The following is a 19,158-nucleotide window of genomic DNA, read 5'->3' as shown; positions in this document are numbered from 1 at the left end:
GGCAGGTGATGAGGTGCACATTCCAGGTGCAGATCAGGGGAGGTAAGCTCTTGAGATGGACCCCGGGCCCTGCCTCTGCCCCTTCCAGAGCTCTGCATTTTCCGCTTTCCCACACACTTCCTGTCTCCCTCCTCCTCCTTTGACTTCAGACAAGCGTTCTCCACCCAGAAAAGACAGACATCAGGTTTGGTTCCTGCCCAAAACTCTGCAGACTTCCCATCGTGCTCAGAATTAAATTCAAACTCACTCCCTTAGAGTGGTCCTGTACCCTCTGAGGTCTGCCCTTCTCCCCACCCAGTACCCCTCATCCCTCAGCCTGGCATGCTGGCCTGGCTGTCCCCCTGTGAGGCCAGCAGAGAGGACTCACGCAGCAGTGTGGGGCCCGTGCAGAATCACCCTGTGTGTTGCCGACGTCAGGTCCCGTGTTCCTCCAGAGCCGCACTGTAGCCTATGCTCCCTCACTGTTGGCTCAAAGAGAAGAGCGTTGTCTGGGTGGCCAAGGCCCAGAAGGCAGCCGTCCCCTTCCCTAACAGACCCCCACCGTTCCAGTGGTGGTCAGAGGCCCATTGAGTAGGAGGTACGTACGGGCTCTCCCTGACCCAGTCTGAGCCAGTCACAATCCAATGCAGTGAGTGGTCCAGGAATGGCATGTAACTAAGAGTCCTGGTCAGTGAAAGGTCGGGGCCAGTCTGTCAGGATCCTTGGGTCCCCTCCAGCATTCCTACTCTGGGGCAGTGAGGGTGGAGCAGTGCTATCGCTGCCCCTGACCAGACATCGTGCAGCTGCTAAACCAGTGTCCCCAGCCACCTACCTCCTAGAACTCACAGTATAATAAACCCTACCTGTTAAAGCCAGTGCTTGTGGGCCATGTTACTTTCAGCCAAAAGAGGTCCTGCTGGAATGAGACGAGTGAGTGGGATGTATGGCAGCCACGCATATGAGTGCACGTGACCTGGAGAGTGAGCCTATGGTGTCGGCTGCAGAGCGCTGAGGCCCACTCTGTGTTCTCCATGTGGCCCTCCCATCACTTCTGGTCTGGTCTGGTGCTGCACTGACCATGCCCCAGATCCCACGGTGTCTTAGGGCTGCCCCCTCAGGGCAGTCGTTTCCTTGGGGGCCCTTGCAGCCGTTGACGCCGGCATAAGGAGGGCCCAGGTGCACGTGTGGTCGGAGTGGAGGCACTGGCCCCAGATGGGCGAGGCGTGCCGCACCCCTGCGGCCTGCAGCTTCTCCTCCAGTGGGACACACGGTCACCTCCAGGTGCCTTGGTTTCAGAGTGAGGACTGAGAACTGAAGCAGGCACCGTCTGTGCATGGCATCCGAAGACGAAACACTGAACAAGAACCACAGAAATGCTAATACCCAGGCACAACACCAGGCCTGCCGCCCACCTGGGTGAGGAGCACACTTTGTAGTTTATCCGCCACCCAGTGCTGTGCATAGTGCTGGGGTGCAGATTGCCAGAGGGGACCCACCCCTCTTCCCAAGGGACATGAGTATCAACCCTGAGATCTCAGGCTGGATTTCCAGCATGAGAGGATCCCTCCTCCTGTGGGGAGGGTGGGTATGTGGGCTACTGCCTGGGAAAGGACACTAGGGAAACTTCAGGAGCTACAGGTGTTCTCTAACTTGAGGGTGGAAACATGGTGCACACTTCCGTTGTCACATGTTTTTTATACTTTGAGAGAAATGAGAATTTAGCTGGTAAATAGCACAACGGGAGAGTACTTGGTCCTATAAGAGCATAATCATGAGAGGATGCAGAGATAATTGAATACATCAGGGATGCTTCTCTGTTGGCGGAGATCTGAGGAGGGTGCTGAAACCCACCCTCCGCACCCAAGCCTCGAGAGAGAAGCAGATTCACTCACTTGGTCACTACTTTTGATTTTGCTCTGATGCTTTTGCAGAAATGCTTGTTTGGCATCGTTTCCGCTGCTTTAGTGGGAGGCACCCTCCTCATACAGTCTTTGTGCACACACATGCCCATGTTTGTACACACACACTTGCAAACATGCACACATGCACAGAGACGCACACATACTAGCACATACATGTGAGCACACAGCACACACAGGCCTGCACACATATTCGTGCACACACCTGTCATGGCCCCAAATGCTGTCTGCACCATCCCTGCATTTCCCATTCTTCTCTGCTATTGTTAATTAAAAAAACAGCTCCTTTTCCTGTGAGCTGAAGATTCATCCGTTCACCAGGCTGGCGGCTTTCCATTCCCACAGAGTGACTTCCTCAGGCAACCCAGTCTCTTCTGGAAGGAGCTATGTGTGCTTGGAACCAACAGAACAAACACATTGGTGCTGCAGTTTCCCGTCAGGTGCGTTAGGAAGGAAGAGGAGGTGTCTGGAGCAGAGGAGCGCCTTCAGGGAGACCACCCCTCCCCTCCATCACCCACTCCTTACTCGCCTGTCCCCCAAGTGACCGGAAGGGGGAGCAAAAGTGACAGTTCGTGGACTAATATTTAAATTCGCCTCTTCCCTGAATGTTTTTAATCACAAAAGGACCGTGCACTTGTTAGAGCTCCCCAGGCAATGCCTGCAGCCACAGTCCAAGGTAAGAAACACTATCAGGCTCTCTGTGCTCACACAAATCATGTTCTAACCGTAACACTAAGTGTAACCTCACTTTGCTGCACCCTGACAGTGCCTGTCCACTGTCCAGTGTGTCCTGTCCTTGACCCCAGGGCTGGTTAGCAATAACAGAGGGAGGGGTGCATTTATTTATGCCTCCCCTCAGCCTCCTTGGTTCCTCCTCTGAGTGGTCACAGCCACAGGGGTGAGGTCTGACCTCTCCCTGCCCCAGCACAACACACCCCACAGCAAGGAGGGAGGACGGAGTCTCTCTCCTCAGGTGGTCTCAGAAGAAAGGGACCCAAGGTAGAAAGAGGGGTCTAGGGTGCCATCTGAGCTGACACGCAACCAGGGCCCTGGAGGGAACAGGTGGGGGGTGGCCTGGCCCAGGATTCCACAGCAAGAATGGAAACACTTTCTCATCACTTTGCAAACCCTGTAACGTGATGCCCAGAGTCTGCCCTCCCCTCCCCAGCGAATACCCAATGCCCTACTGGGACTGCAGCCCCCTCTAACCCCAAGGGAAGGACAGTCAGTCCAATGACCCTGCCCCACTCAGACATGGGTCTCCAGGTGCGGGGAACCCACAGAACACAAGAAAGGGGTCAGTCCATCTGCCCACAGCAGAGCTGCTGCCCATCCATTCCCGAGGTAGCCCCTGACCCTCTGGGGCACCCCTTGTCTTGCCTTCCTTTCTCCCCTGGGAGTCTCCAGCACCCCCCCCCACCAATAAATTTCCTTTTGGTTAAGTTATCAAGAGTCAGTTTTTATAGTTTGGTTGTGACCACAAAATGCTAACTGATACAGAAGGAAGTTAAATACTAACCCCCACCCCCATAATCCCAGCAAATGTGGGCTGGCGGAGAGAGGACTGGTCCCTGCCATCCAGGTCCCTGCCAGAGATTCAGTATAATGTGCTGTGTTTGAGGTAGCAGATGGGGCACTGCTTCCTGGAGACATGAGGCACAGCCCTGGGGGCCCACCTGTGCCCACCCTGCCACCCCTGGGTGGGGGGCCTGCCTGGGAGACGAGCTGTGTCTGAACAGCATGACCTCCTCCGTCTCCTTTGCCACGCTGACTGGACGGGTCACCTCCCCTGGGACGCCCCCCCGCCCCCCATGTGGGCTGCACAGTCCAGTCCCTACCTGGAGGTCCCTGGGGAAGAATGGGCACGTCCTGGTGGCTGGTCCCCTTCCCAGGAGCTTCCTCCATGCCCCTCTGCTGCCCACAAGTGCAGGGTGGTCAGCCTCCTCTGCGTGTAAGCCTCATGCAGGATGCCCCAAAGGAGCGCAGGTCGTGCCCTCCAGGGTCAGCATGTTCTGTCTGGATGAAGGATGTCTAGTCCTGGGCCCACCGGGTGGTGAGTGGGGTTCTGCAGGGGTGGGGCCTTGCACAGGGCAGGGGCCAGGAGCCAGCCGCTCCTGTCTGCTCCAAATCTCATGAAGAAATAAAAAATAAAATCAAAGTTCTCCTGTTTGCCACCAACTCAAATGAAGGCTGAGACAGCTTTGGGTAGCCTCTTTTATCCTCCTCGCTGCAAAGTTCTGCGCATAAAAGGACTTCATTCACAGGTGTGAGGGAGCAGTAGCAGTGCAGCTGACCTTGGATTTGGTGGGTGTGACCTCGGGAGTGGAAGCTAGACATGTGCCGGGTCCTGTCTTCTGGGTTATGTGCCAATTCCACAGGACATGATCCACGCAGGGTGGGGGGCATGTTCGGGGAGAGATTCCATGCTATGTGCCAATTCCCACCCCCACACACCTCACACTCGTGCAGGTCCCGCCACACCTGTGTCCACACCTGCAAGCCAGGCAAGGCCAGCTCACGGCGGCGGTTTTGGGGACGAGGAGCCCGGTGCCCTGGCTCTGCTCAGCACCAAGGCGGTGTTCCTTAACATCACCTCTGCAGAGAGAGTGCCATCCACGTCCCATCGCCCTCATCCTCGGGGGTGGTCTTGGATCCCCACCTGGCAGTTGGAGGGGGGTCTTCCGCCAGGCTCCCTGGTCATGGGGTTTGCCCTCTGTGCCTCTTTTGAGGAAGTCAGAAACACTGCTCAGCTGGAGAGGCTCAGAAGTTGGGGGCAGGCCTTCTGACCTCAGCTGTGGCTGGCTGGGCCATCCCTAAAGGACTTGCTTCTTCACTCTGCTCTCAGCCTGCCTGTGGGCTGCACACTCCTGGGGCAGCTCTCAACTGGTGGGGGCCAGGAGCCAGCAGGTAAATGTTCCTGTTCCCCAACCTTCAGGTGATGGTTCAGGGAGGCCTGGAGTTTGGGTCTCCACCAGCTTCTCCTCCCCCCAGTGCCTCTCCCCTTCCCACTCCTCACCAGGGCACTCAGTGGGGCTCTTGCAAGACCAGCTGCCTGCCCCTTTGTCCGCGCTCTCCTTTGGCATGAAATTGAGCACGACGCCAGGAGGCACAGCAGCCTTCAGGCAGTCATGAGGACAAAGACCAAGCACCCAAGACCAGGACCAAGGGAAGGAGCCTGCTATGTCCCAAGTAGCCTTCTTCTAGTAGCCAAGCCAGCCTCCACACCTCGTACCCTAATTGATCAGATCGGTCTCCCTGGTATTTTCTCTTAGAGCTGAATGCTTTGCATCACACCTATTATATGATCTATTGTTGAAATATTTTCATTGACATCCCAAAATAACTGTGTTCTCTATATGCAGAATGTAAAATCCAGGGTGGATGTATGTTTGTTGTACTTCAGTAATTATATATATATATATATATAGAGAGAGAGAGAGAGAGAGAGAAAGGAGACTAGAAAAAATACACCAGAATATTAGCAATAGTTGTCTTTGAGTTGATATGAGAACTTTTTTATCTTCCTTCTATTTTCCGCAGTGTCCAAAATTCCCATGATGACCGTGTGCTCTTTATAATGGAAAAATAACACTTTGAAAAATAGACAAATTCTATTTTGAATAGTGTTTATAAAAATGATAATGAGCACTATGTGATGAAGTGCTGTTCTTGGCCTTGTCTGCGGGGCAAGTTCATGGAAGCCTCATCAACATCCAGAGATGCGTACTTTTATTGTGGTCCAATAACCTTTCTTGTTTGCATTTAATTAATGTACCTTTACTTTTGTATTTTTAGTTTTTCTGTAGATGCTTCTATTGCACTTGGGAGTCTCTAATAAGCACACATAATACTTGAAACAATTAAGACAAGTTCATACAGGAAAAAAGGAAGCGAAGCAGTGAGACCGCCCTTCTTCACATTCACTCTTTTTTCTAACACAGGTTCTGCACGCCTTTTTTCCTACCATAGCATAACAAATGTTTTCTGGCTTATTACTTTTTTCATACCTGTCCGATATTTCCATTAGGTAAGTATACCTTAATTTAGCTGGTCAAAATTTAGATTTTTATGCTTTCAACATTTTAAACAAGAATGAATACAAAGCTTTTCGTTTAGAATGCTATCCTTAGCCTGGTTTCCAGAAGTCAGAGCCATGGCTTTAGAGTCTTAGCACACGGGGCTCCAAGGACTTCAGCATGCGTGCACTGGGCTCCCAGAGGACGGGGGGCATCAGCCACACCCCTGCTGTCTTGGACTCATATTCCACAGCCTCTGCCAGGGGAGCAAGCAGGAGAGACCCCTAATCCAACTCCAAGGCTCAGGGTCCCCCAGCACCCGGGAGGACAGGTCACCCAGCGACATACAGAGGACAGCAGATGACCACAGGAAGCTCAGAGGTTCCAAGGGCAGAAATGGGGTGGAGGGACTGGGGCCTCAAGAGGGGCAGGAACAGGGCAGTTTTGATAGGGAGCCACTGCAGCTTAGGAGGGATAGTGTCTGCTGAGGTTTCTGTTTAAAAGCATGGGGTTGGGGCGCCTGGGTGGCGCAGTCAGTTAAGCGTCCGACTTCAGCCAGGTCACGATCTCGCGGTCCGTGAGTTCGAGCCCCGCGTCGGGCTCTGGGCTGATGGCTCAGAGCCTGGAGCCTGTTTCCGATTCTGTGTCTCCCTCTCTCTCTGCCCCTCCCCCGTTCATGCTCTGTCTCTCTCTGTCTCAAAATAAATAAACGTTGAAAAAAAAATTAAAAAAAAAATAAAATAAAAGCATGGGGTTAAAAGTGCCAGCGGATTCACAGGTGCGGGTTGAGGCAGGAAGTCTGGAGGAGGCTTTTGATGCACGGAGGTATATAGGCGGACATCAAGGTGGTTAGACCCAGGCAGAGGTGGGGGGATGAAGGGGCAGACTCAGGGGTGACGGGGTGGAGGTGAACGCGGCTGCAATGGGGTCTCTAGGGCAACTCTAGTTCAGGTGCCCGAGAAAAAGTGTAAAACCCAGAACACAGTTAACCAAGAGCAGGAGGGGAGATGCTTATGTGAGTTCTAAGTGTCCACAGCCCCTCCTGAGCTGTCTGGGCCCTCTGCACCTCAGCGCTCTCATTAGGGTCACTCCATTTACAGTGCTCTGCAAAGCCCCAGCCCACTGACCAGCTGAAGGAGTGGCTTCCAGTGTCAGCCGGGATTGGTGAGTTAACGTGTAGCACACGACTGAGCCAAGTGGTCTGCTCAGAGGCAGAACGTTGGAGCTCTGTACAGGGAAGGCATTGAGTCCAAGGGAAGAAGCCAGTGAGAGAGAACCCAGGATGCAGCCAGGGATGGGGTCTACAGCACAGCTGAACTAGAGGAAACCCTGAGATTCAAGGAGCAGCTGGAAAGGGGAAGAAAGACGGGCAGGTGCAGGAAAGGAGGTCAAAGAGATGGAAGAAAGATGGGCAGGTATGGGAAGGGTCCTGCTAAGAGGGAGCCGTTCCAGATAAAGGACACCCAAACATGGCCAAGCTGGAGGGAAAGGTTAATGCTACAGAAAAATGGGGAGATGATTTGGAGGAACTGAGGTGGAGGTGTGGGTGGGCATGTGGCGCCTTTCCTGAGATGAATGAGGACAGTGAGCACAGGTGGGCAGTGAGGACAAGAGGGCAGTGAGGACAGGAGGGCAGTGAGGACAGGAGGGCAGGAGGACAGAAGGGCAGGAGGGCAGGAAGACAGGAGGGCAGTGAGGGCAGTGAGGACAGAAGGGCAGGAGGACAGGAGGGCAGTGAGGGCAGGAGGACAGTGAGGGCAGTGAGGACAGAAGGGCAGTGAGGACAGTGAAGACAGGGCAGTGAGGGCAGTACGACAGAAGGGCAGGAGGGCAGGAAGACAGGAGGGCAGTGAGGGCAGGAGGACAGTGAGGACAGTGAAGACAGAAAGGCAGTGAGGACAGGAGGGCAGGGCATGGAGAATTCCCACCTGAGTGAAGGAAGAGCAGAGTGCAGGTGGGTTGGAGGGGGTCCTTTTGGTGATGCAGCCAGAGGGTCTGTGGGTCATGCTTCCGTGCCCAGGTACATTAGGGTGCAAGTTTCAAACATACACAGCTAGGGCTCTCTGCCTCATCACAACTTAGTGGGAAAGTCTCCTCACAGACATTCTACCTGGACTCTCGACAGTAGAGCTGGAACGTTCCCGTGTCCTGGTTTGTAAGCTGCGTGTCCACTGCGCAGCTAGTCCCTGCTCTGTTGGTGGGGCTGTCTACATACCAAAGGTCCGGACCATTTATTAACTCTTATTTTGAGGAGAGGCATGTGATTTTTTTTAAGTCTGTTTATTTATTTACTTATTTATTTATTTATAGCACGCGAGTCGGGAGAGAGAGAATCACAAGCAGGCTCTGCACCGTCAGCACAGAGCCCCATGCAGGGCTCAAACTCATGACCGTGAGATCATGACCTGAGCCAAAATCGAGTCAGATGCTCAACCAGCTGAGCCATCCGGGCATCCCCACAGCATGTGGTTTTCATGGACACTAGTTTCAAATTTATGTGCAGTGAATCTGTCTAACCCTCCCATCACTCACTCTCATTTCATAACTTGTCCTGTAATCTTCCTAGTGTTGGTTGCACTGGTCTGGCTCTGGGGGAAGGACCCAGACCCACCCTCGTGAAGGCCCTGCCTGTCACACTGACCTCAGCACCCAAGATCTGGGGCTCACCTGGGGACCGGGGACCGGAAACCCATTCTCCGGCAGATAGTATCTACAACCAGCTAGAGGCCTAGTGACAAATAGCCACATTTCTTCTTCTGGATTTCTGTGAAAAATTCTTTCAACACCAGTTTTAAGATTGAAACAGACTGACCCCCTGCTCTCCCTCTCACACACTCACAAGCGTGCATATACACCCATGGGCGCACGCACACACACACACACACACACACACACACTGATCTGAGCTATACCAGCTCCTCCATGTGACCACCCCCAGCCTGGAGCTCTGGTGTGGACAGAGGAACACACAGGTGTGACCAGTGCCCCCTCTCTTTCTCTGGGCCCAGCTTCCTCCCTGGCCAATCAAGCACATTTGGGGAGAATCCCTAGGAAGGTCCACAGCATGATTTTGGAGAGTACTTCTCACGGCTCCATCAGCCTGGAGTCTCGGGCCCCACTGCCAGGGGCAGCTCCCAGGCCCTTATCTGTGCCACTGTCCCCCAGAAACAGCCAGTGTCACACCAAGCAGAGAGTTTATTGAGGCGCTAGACTGCGGGGAGTGTGTGCAGCGGCGAAGCGGACGCTGGTGCGACCAGGGCCAGGGCGGGCGCCCTCCTCCTAGCGTCTGGGGGCTTGGGGTAAGCATCCAGAGCTCCTCCTAATCTCCCCCAAGCCCCTTCTGGGGAACCCCTCCCTGCTTCCCTCTGAGCTCCACGGAGGGCAGTATGGGGGTCCCTCTCTTTGTCCCTGTGGTCAAGGAGGGGATAATCCCTTGAGATTCACTATAAAAATTAAAATTCCTTTATAAATCACAGGGGAGGGGCAGGGGGGGATCACCTGGGAGCTTGGTGCCACTGGCCGCCTAGAGTCTCTCCTTCCTCTACAACCCTCCCAGTTCTGACCCCAAGTAAAGAGCAGAGGGTGAGAGTTTGCAGGCACAGAGAGGGGCAGAGACAGAAACAAGGAGATAGGAGGAGGTCAAGGGGCAGATGAGGGCGACACAGAGAGAAAGAACGGATCGGAGGGAAAGTGGAGAGGTGCGGACTCCTCTCTCCCGAAGCCCCTGGGGAGCACGGAGGAAACCCCCTGGACGTCAGTTCCCACGTGCCCCCAATCCAGTCCTTGCCAAAGCCGCAGTGGCTTCTTGAGACACGCCCAGCCCCAGCTGCACCTGCAGCAGGAGACCGGCGGCGGCTACTCCAGGTAGATGTCCTCTGTGGGGCAGGCGTACTCCAGGTGCTCCTGGTAGTACTCCAGGAAGGCGCGGCTGGGGGAGAGAGCGTCATCTACCAGCCACTCGGGGCCACCTGAGTCACCCGCACCCCCACGCCCCAAGTTCTCCCTCCTCACCCACCTGGGCCTGCCCATGTCACCCCTGGCCCCCATTCCTCAGCTCTCCAGGCCCCGTGGGGCAACACGCCTCTTCCACCCCCAACACCCTCCCCCTAGGCTCCCGCCCCACGTCTGCAAACTTGCTTTCCACCGACTTCTTCCAACTCTCCAGCTCTATGGCTCCTCATCTGGCCTTCCCCTCACTCCTGTACAAACTCCCCACCCCATGCCAGGCCTTCCCCACAAACCTCACCTCCCTGCCTGTCTTCCCAGCCCTACTCTCCCCACCCCCCGCCGGGCACTCACGCACCAGTTCTGCGTCCCACACGCCCCCCAGCCAACCCTCCCCACCCCAGCTCACCCCACACTCTGGGCCACGGGCCTCATGGACTCCTGGGACACAAAGACGTGGCAGGCAAAACGGCTCAGCAGAGGGTGTTTGGTGATGAAGCCGAAATAGCTGAAGGGGAGTTGGTGCAGAAGAACGTGAGAGCACACACACCTCAGGCCCCCCCTTAAGATCTGGAGAGGAGTCGGGGACAGAGGGCTCCGGAGGAGAGTAAGGGGAAGGGACAGTGTGTGGGCCACAGGACTTCAAGATTTCAAGGTGACTTTTTGGGTTCTAGTGCAAGCACAGTGCTCGGCACCTAAGAGGAGTGAGTGGCCTGCGTTACTTTCTCCACGACAGGGGTGCCCCGCCAGGGCCACCCGCCTCCGTGGCTCCCCACCCAGAGCACACAGCAGGGCCTCCTTCCTGCCCTCTAGATGTGAGTCACGTGAGCCTGCACAGTCCCATCTCTGGTCCTGCAAACTCTTGCAGCTCTTATCTGAGCTCTGATTCGGGGCATGGCGTTGGCCCTCAACCTGCAAAACCCTCTTCGTGGAGAGACACCTCCCACTCTGGTTCTGTCACAACCTTTCAGTCACCGCCCCAACTCTTCCCTGAATCTGCCCTGTTCTCTTCACGAAGACATTAACGAAAGTTACTGTCCAGAGGGAGAGCCTGTCAGAGCCCCGCGGCCTGAGTCTGGAGTCTCCCCCACTGTGGCCCATCCAACCCACGTCACACTGGATTGGGCTCCTGTGGTTCTGCCACATGGGAATCCACATGACAGTGTCACGGCCAAAACAACATGCTCATGCTGTCGGTGAAGAGCCGCATCTCAAACGCCGCGTTCAGTCACATTTATCGTCACCGACGCTTCGATGGGTCTACCGAGTCCTGGGCACCACCCTCAGCCCTTCCTGTTCTCACCTCACATAAACTTCACGACAGCTCCGTGAGGTCAGTGTCCTGTTCTACTGTCTCTAGATGGTGGAAATGGGGCGCCGAGGCAGTCAGAAACCTGCCCAAGGACGCACGGCCAGTCTGTGGCAGCGCAGGAGTACTTGTGGCAATCTGTGACCTAACAAGCCACATACTCCAGTTTCATCCGGCACATTCCGGACCCGCTGCCTCCTTCACAAGGAAATGAGCCACCCCTTCGCCTAACGCTATTTCCTCAGCGCCTCCTTACCATGAAGGACTGCGCCGAGTTCTGGAGTAATACGTATTAGGAAGGTCTGGGCCAGGAGAGCAGCTCCTGTGTCCCCTCCCCTTCACCCACCACCTCCACTGCTTGAATCCTAAACCACTGGTCTGACCATCCTTCTCTCACGGGCTTGCACTTGGGTCGTGTTTAGCTGTCTAGACCTGAGCTTGTGGCGCATGCAGTCTCCCTCCCGGTAGTGCCACCCTCAGCCCGCCGCCCGTGCAGGTGTGGCCTCCATGCAGACCAGTCCTGTGGTGCCCGAGCGCCCTGCTGTTTGGTCTGAGCCCTGACACTCTATCCAGCTCTGCATCCTGACAAGCCAGCTGGTCAACCCAACTGAGTCACATTCAGCGACACCACTGCAAATGGGATGAAATACAAGCTCTTTGACAGAGTCAAAGGGCACCGGTACTCCTAGTGTCCCTCCAGCCTCATTGCAGCTGTTCCCCAAGACACCTAGTGCCCCCCCCCCACAGCCTTGGCTCAACTGGCTCCCTACCAAGACCTGCCCCGTTACTTACTTGTCTTCCAAGGCTCACAGAATGCTTTCCAGTCCCCACCTGAGTCCCGCGAGAACTCACCCACCTCTCTACAGGTCTGCTCACTGGAGCCCCATAGCGACATCTGCCAGGCCCCGATAGATGCTTCTAGTGCTTACTTGTCTATGTGTCTGTTTCCCCACCCGGACCAGATGGGAGCTTGTTTTATCCATGTCTCCTGAGCCCAGTGCAGAGTGGGCGCCATGTAAGGGCTCAACTCACAGAGCCACGTGGCTGCAGGCGGGGCAGTCAGGGCGGTGGAGGACGGGACTCATAGAGGGGCGGCCCTTGGGTTTTATGGGGACTCTGAGGAAGAGAAGGCTCTCACCAGCTGTTGCGGGGATGGCAGCCACAGAAGGAGATGTTCTTCATCTGGAAGAAGTGGCTGCAATGCTGGAACTAGAGCAGAGGCGGCAGGTGTCTGCCAAGTTAGACGGAGGGCCTGGAGCCACTCCCGGCACCCCTGCCACCCTCCCTCCGTCGGACCCTCTTGCCTTAGCCTGTCCCCAGCCTCCCCTGTGCCTCAGACCCCTACACCCCCACCTCAGGTCCTCCGCTTAGACTCAGCTTGACCCCCCGAAGGGAAATCTCAAGGTCACAGGAGGCAGGAGGACGCAGGTGGACCGTCAGCTTCCGGGCAGTAGCAATCTGGGGAAGAAGTTAGGGAGAGAGGGTGTCAAGGGCCTACAAGGGTGTCTTCGTCTCCCCTTGGTGCAACATTTGCATTATGGATGAACGCTCTTGGCACTGACTCTCGAACGTGTGAGCCAGGGGTCTTGGCCATTCCTTAGGCTCAGGACCACCTGGTCACCTCTCTGCACAAAGCCTGCCATTTCCTTCTGTTCCTCCAGCTCCCACCACCCCCGGCCTCCTCACTGCCCACCCCACGAGCTGGATGGGAGTTCTCAGGCACAGGGCCGTCCCGCTCTTCGGCTGCTTTTCTACTCAGTCACAGGACCAGTAGAGGGCAGGTGCTCATTAAATGTTGACTCAGAACAAATGAGGGAGCAAATGACGGAGTGAGAGTTGGTCTTGATTTGCAGACAAAAAGAAGACGGACTGCAGGAAAGTAGAGGTCCCACTGAACCCGCCAAGAGACCCCAAGGTGCTGGGAGGCAGCTGCCAAGCTCTGCCCTCTGACCAGGCCTCTGAATCAGAGCTGGGATCCCTGCCCCCTGAGGCTCCCAAGGCCCCACCTGAACCCTCTGTGGGGCCTCCAGAGGCTGTGCAAGCCTACAGGACTGAGGTGGACCCCTGCCTCCAGACTGACCTTCTGCATGGCTGCACACAGGATGCCATTGCCCTGGTGACAGGGCACCTCTACAGAGCCCAGGAACTGCACATCGAAGCGCTCCACCCAGCAGGGACTCCGCTTGCTCCCTGGAGGGGTGGGGAGGGGAGGGGAGTATCATAAGGGGTCTAGCTCAGACCAGTGGCGGGGGGGGGGGGGGAGGGCGGCTGGGTAGCAAACTACACCTCGGGGATGGGACCTCACCCAGCAGGTCCTTGGCAGGGCCGGGCACCGCGTGGGCGTAGAAGGCAGGGAAGACCCCACGCTCCCCTGTGCGCATGTTGAAGCCACGGAACCAGAAGTCATCCTCCTCGGCCTCCACCAGCACCGGGTCATCCACATCCAGCTCCAGTTCATCCGGATGGCGGGGGATGAACCTGAGATGAGGTCGGAGGTGGGAGATCACTGGAGGAGGGGTAGCACTGGCTGGGATGCGTCCCCCCGGGCCCCACGGTGTCTGCAGACCAAGGTTGGGGATCACTGCCGGCACCTGAGGAGGCAGTACCTGAAGACAGCCCGATGGGTTTGCTCTCGCTCCTCCCCGTTGACCAAGCAGGAAAAAAGGCCAAAGGACTCGGTGCCTGAGTGACAGAGACAGGGAAAGACAGACTCAGAGGTGGGAAAGGAAAGTACTTGAAGGCCTGGCCAACTTCCTCCCCCCAACAGTCTGCTGTAGGTCGTCCTGAGTCAGGGAGGGAAAGGGAACCAGCCCATCGGGGGCGAGGAGGAGCATCGATCCCCGCAGGCGTCCCCGCCCTGTCAGGGACCTCAGGCTGCCCTGGGCGCACTCTGGGGACCTGCCTGCTCCCCGGGACCGTCCCCCTTCCCCCACTTCCCACTCACTGGAAGAACGAGATGTGCTGTTGACAAAGACATTGAGGAACTTCTTGGAGAAGGTGAGGTCAGGGCTGTCTGGGGAGGCGTCCTCCGGGCCCTGACCGCCACTCAGAAGTGCAGCTGCTGTCTCTTCCTCGCTGGCCTCCCCGCCGCTGTCCTCCTCGCTGGCCTCCCCGCCGCTGTCCTCCTCGCTGTCCTCCCCGAGGCCAGCGCAGCGCCGAAGGCTCACCAGCTCTAGCTGCGTGTGCTCGTCCACCACCAGCGTGTACTTGACCGCATCGTACACCAGCGAGGCGTCCAGCGGCGCGGCGGGGCCCGCGCTCCGGCCCCCAGGGGGCCCCGCCTTGTCTTCAGTGTCATCCTCTTCCTCTTCCTCCTCGTCGTCCTCCTCCTCCGAGCAGGCGGCGGAGCAGGCGCGGCCGGGACGGGCGCCGCGGCCCGGAGCGGCCCACAGCGGCGTGATCGTGTCGCGTGTGGGGTTGCTGAGGAAGAGGCAGGGCCCGGGCTGCGCAGGGCCAGGCCGGGGTGCCGAGGGCACGGGCGGCGGCGGCCCGCACAGCGTCTCTATGTCCACCAGCTCCACGCCGCCCGGCCCCGCAGCCGCCTCAGGGGCCTGTGTGGCCCCGCCAGCCGGCGACACGGGCTCCCCCGAGGGACGCGACGCGGGGGACAGACACTGGCCAGGGCAGCGGATGGGCGAGGAGCCCTCGGAGATCATGCGGCTCACGAGGTTGCTGAGCAGCCAGGGCGAGTCGGCGTCCTCGCTGAGGTCTGGCTCGGACTCGGACCCTGACTCGTACTCGCTGTTGGTGTCGTCGTGGCCCACCGGCAGGAAGGCGGGGCGGCGCGGGGGCTCGCACGGGGCCTCGGGCTCGGGCTCGGGCTCGGAGGCAGGCGACGAGGCCTCCTCGATGGAGTTGGTGAGGTGCGAGGAGCGGCCGCTGCTGCTACTGCCGCCGTCGCTGCTCAGCTCCAGCTCCGTCTCCGAGATGGAGGAAATCATGCGCCCCAGGCGTGCGGCCCCAGCGTCCTCCGAGTCGGAGCCTGGCGACGACAGCTCCTGGCTGCTGCGCCGGCCTCCGCGGCCCCCGCTGGAGCGGCTGCCCAGGTCGGCCTCGATGCCAGGATCTGACGAGGGCGAGGCCCCACAGGGCGCGGGGGGGCCCGCCGGCCGGTTCCCTTCGCAATCGCAGCCTGGGCGCACAGGCGACTGTGCCCTGCAGGGGCTCGCGTCTGTGGGCTGGAGGGGGGCGGGTGACTCTGCCGAGCAGGGGTATATGTCAGCAAGCCCACCCGGTTCCCTTCCTCCCTTCCTCCCTCCCTCACCTCCTGTGACCCCACCACCAGCACCGCCACCCCGCTAACCTCTGAGGGGCTCCTGGGGAGGTGAGCACAGGACTGTTTCCTGCCAGGAAGCTGGAGGCGCTGGGGCAAAGCCTCCATTGTTGTTCAGGGAGTCCTGGGGGGGGGGGTTGGGGGGGAACAGCAGTAAGACAGTGGTGCCGAGGAGGGTCTCCAGCTCTCAGGGGTAGGACAGGCTGTCATGGGGAGCAGAGTTCCAGATGGTGGAAACCCAGGTTTAGTTCCAGGGTGCTGTAGGTGGGTCTGGATGCTCACCTGGGCTCCCAGTGTAGTCAGGTGGAGCGTGGTGGGCCGATTCTTGTGGGGCTCCTCCATGGAGGGGGAGGGGATCAGGGCCTCCTCTGGGGCAGGGGCCTCTAAGCCAGGGCCTCCTCCCTCCTTGCCCTCCCCTTCTCCTTCCTCCTCTTCTTCCTCCTCCTCCTCCTCTTCTTCCTCCTCCTCCTCTTCATTGTCATCGATCATCTCAAACTCCTGGAAGTCATCCTGGAAGGAGCAGATGGGGTGCGGCTGCTCCGAACGTCCCAGGGAGAGACTGTCCTGCAAGAAGGAAGGACAGGCAGAGCTGGGCCAGAGCAGGTGCCAGGAAAGGGGAAAGCAGAAAACTGTAAGTTAAGGGAGAGAAGACTCCAGTTCACTCTGCTCCCCATCAACTGATCAGTTGTTTATTTGTTTGTTTTTCAACCTGCATAAGATACAAAAGGATCCCTTCAGTTCTTGCTAAGAGCCCAGACTCTTAAGCTTAAGTGACAGAAATTCTCAGAGCGGCCGCAACCCACCTGCCATCCTCATGTTGCTCCCAGACCTCGTCACATTTGACACCAGCACTCCTGCCTTCATAGCACTTTGACACAACTCACAATTACTCTACACCCCCAGCAAGCTGCAAGCCTCACCAGAGCAGGGCCATGTCCATATTGTGTACCCTACACCGAAAACAAGACTCAGCCTGTGGATGCTAAGTGGAATGCATGAAGACAGCCCAGGATAAACCAAGCTTGCACCCACCTCAGGGCCTTTGACACAGTTAATCACTTTCCTCCACTCCCTACTTCCCTCACCTGCCCAACCCCAGCTGGTTGTCCCTAAGGGCAAGGTTGTGTGCCATTTCCACCAGAAAATCTCCCTAATGGCTTCAGTCTTTGTTGAGTTCCCTTCCCCCTCAGCGCACCTAGGAGCCCAGTCCTTGATACTCAGGCAGCCAGCCATTGCCTCTTATGACTTTCTCCCCTACTGAGTTAGAAGCTCCCAAGGGCAAGGGCCACACTGGTCCCGTTCTCCTTCCACACACCTGGAAGCCCCCAGCACTTGCCACATGGCAGTTCCTCAGAAATGTTCTAGAGTGAGTAAAAACAAAAACGTGGAGAAAGGGAGGGAGAAGAGAAGAAGGAGGAGATGGGGAGGAGAAAAGATTGGGGTGGAGACGTAGGGCAGATAGATGGAAGCTTGAGAGATGGGGATAGGGTTAGGAAGGAGATGGCAGCTGGAAGGGGTTAGATCTTCCTAGAAAGTAGTCTGAAGACAGAAGGCACCCAAACCATAGGCACACCTCCCCTCCCCCAAGCTAGCCCAGTGACAGGGCCAGGGGAGGAATGCTAGGGACAGCCCTCTGTGGAGGGCATAGAGTCTGAGAAAAGAGAGGTTTGATATCAAGGAAGACCCTGGACCAGGAGGCCAAAAGGGAGGGGGGAGTCAAAGGATTTCTATTTCAAGGCTGAGCGCAGACCCACCCTAAAACTCCAAGTGAGCATTAAACAGATCCGAAGTGAAGTTCTCCCTTAACAGGGTTCCATGACCCCAGCCCATTTCCCACCTTCTCGCAGTGGTCCGAGTCATAGCTGAGGCCCAGGCCACAGTCATCGGTGATCTCAGACAGGTCCTCATCGTCAAATTCTTCCAGGCTTATGTCCTGGGGGGGCCTGGGGAGGGGACCAGGGTCAGAGAGCAAGGACAGGGCTCCTGAGGGAGCCACCACCCCTGGACTCCCTCCCTGTCTGGAGGCTGGTCCTAAGGAGGAACCCCCAGCTGCTAGGCCCCATGGTCTCCAGAAACCCCAATTCTCAGATCCACATCCTGCCATCACCTTGAACCCCAAGCTCTGCTCTTCAGTGGATCCCCCACAATCTGAGCCATGACCAGTCCAGAAGAGCCATCTGTCCCCCCAATCCTCCCCACCCCCTCCTCCTCTCTCCTCCAGGCTACAGGCCCCTCTGGGTCACAGCTTCAGCCCCAGGGGAGTCAGTCTGAGCAGAGTGGGGGAAGGGGGGGAAGGGGGAGCTGAAGCTGCAGCAGCAGAAGGGGGGGTACGTTCAGGTGGGCCTGCTCTGAGAGCAGAGTCTAGCCACTTTGTCTCCCATTCTGCCTAAGGCAGGTCTACACCCAAAGGTCCAACCTTCTCCCCACCTCAGTCCCTTCCCCCAGGGCTCCAGGCTCGATTTCAACTCTCTCCCTCCCGGAGCTTTACAGGCCAAGACAGGCCTTCAGCAAAGAGAGGCCCAGCAAGGCCAAAAGGACACTGCCAAGCACAGAGGGCGGCTCAGCATTCTGCCCAGACAGGCTGCCCCTCAAAGGCTCAACCCAGGTCCTCCACCCTTGAGGGGTCAGCTGCCCCAGCTGGGTGCGGCACAGGGTCCTAGCGGGATATGGGGGTAGGGGCATTAGGCCTTGGAGAAGGGGGAGGAGGGGAGGACAAAAATAGACCCTGAAGGGAAGGAGGATGATGTACAGGAGTCAGAGGCCTTAGGACCAGACAGGGGACTGGGGCTTGGGTCCCCAAAGGCGATGGGGGTGGGGTGGCAGGCCCGGGTCGGAGGAGGCTGGGGATGGGTCGGGGCGGGGGCTGCAGGAAGATAAGGGCCTGCCGAGGCCCGGGGCGCCAGAGTGCGTACCTGCAGCCTGGCGGCGACAGCGAGTGAAAGGTGGAAAGAGAAAACATCTCCGCCCGATCCGCCATCTTCTCCGGGGAAAGGCCTGCCGACTGCGGCGGGGGGAGGGGTGCGCGGAGCGACGGCCCCGCACGCCCTTCGTCGCTCCCTCCCTCGATCCTCAGCCCTCCCCGAGTCACCTCGTGACACGCCCTGCGACACCCCGCCCGCCGACACACCTCGACACCCTGCCAGGACACCGCGGCAGGCGAGCGGCAGCGCCGCAAGGGGAGGGGAGGAGGGGAGGGAGGATCCGGGAGAGGAGGGAGGGGACAGAGGAGGGAGGGAGGGGGACGGCGGGGAAGCTGGTTGGAGGAGAGAAGATGGTTTGACTGAGAGGCTCTGGTTCGGGAGCGATCGGGTTTGGGGTTTTTCTCGGGGTGGGGGGAGCAGGTGAGAAGCGGATTGGCGGGGATGAGGGTTAGGTATATGCACAGGAGGGTCTGCGGGTGGGGAGAGACAGAGTGAGACCCTTAAATGAGAACCCTACGGTGGGAAAGTGGAGGAAGGCAGCTGTCTGGGTCCACAGACCTCTGGTTAACCGTGGGATTGGATTGTGGGGGCTCGTGGAGGGGCGGATGCCGCCCCGGAGCTGAGCTGACGTCCCGAGGAATCAGAAGAGTTGGGGTCCCAAGCCTGGGTCTGAGGGGATGGAGACCGAGGCTGGGCTGGCTGCGGGTCCTAAGGGGCTGAGGGAGCTGTCCGCCTCTGGGTGCTGATCAGGGCTGGTTGGAGCTGTCCCACAAAGGGTGCTGATTGGGCCGCCGGA

At 57.8% G+C, this 19,158-nt stretch overlaps 1 protein-coding gene across 1 annotated transcript; it reads right to left on the bottom strand.

The window, feature by feature from the left end:
- Positions 1-8,326: 8,326 nt before the first annotated feature.
- Positions 8,327-18,542, bottom strand: MAPK8IP2 (mitogen-activated protein kinase 8 interacting protein 2). Its single transcript, XM_047067375.1, has 12 exons — positions 18,354-18,542; positions 17,279-17,384; positions 15,724-16,005; positions 15,472-15,565; positions 14,113-15,366; positions 13,775-13,850; positions 13,474-13,646; positions 13,249-13,358; positions 12,522-12,626; positions 12,307-12,377; positions 10,269-10,367; positions 8,327-9,842 (listed from the first exon to the last, which is right to left on the bottom strand). The coding sequence occupies exons 1-12, from the start codon at positions 18,416-18,418 to the stop codon at positions 9,770-9,772; spliced, it is 2,508 nt and encodes an 835-aa protein (XP_046923331.1). The 5' UTR covers positions 18,419-18,542; the 3' UTR covers positions 8,327-9,769.
- Positions 18,543-19,158: the final 616 nt, after the last annotated feature.

The sequence above is a fragment of the Lynx rufus genome, unplaced genomic scaffold (assembly GCF_022079265.1).
Source record: "Lynx rufus isolate CCGP_SWC_20201006 ecotype Redwood Valley unplaced genomic scaffold, mLynRuf1.p SCAF_7, whole genome shotgun sequence".
In the NCBI taxonomy this organism is placed as follows: Eukaryota; Metazoa; Chordata; class Mammalia; order Carnivora; family Felidae; genus Lynx; species Lynx rufus.
The sequence above is the reverse complement of the archived record's forward strand: the minus strand, read 5'-3'. Positions and strand labels throughout refer to the sequence as shown.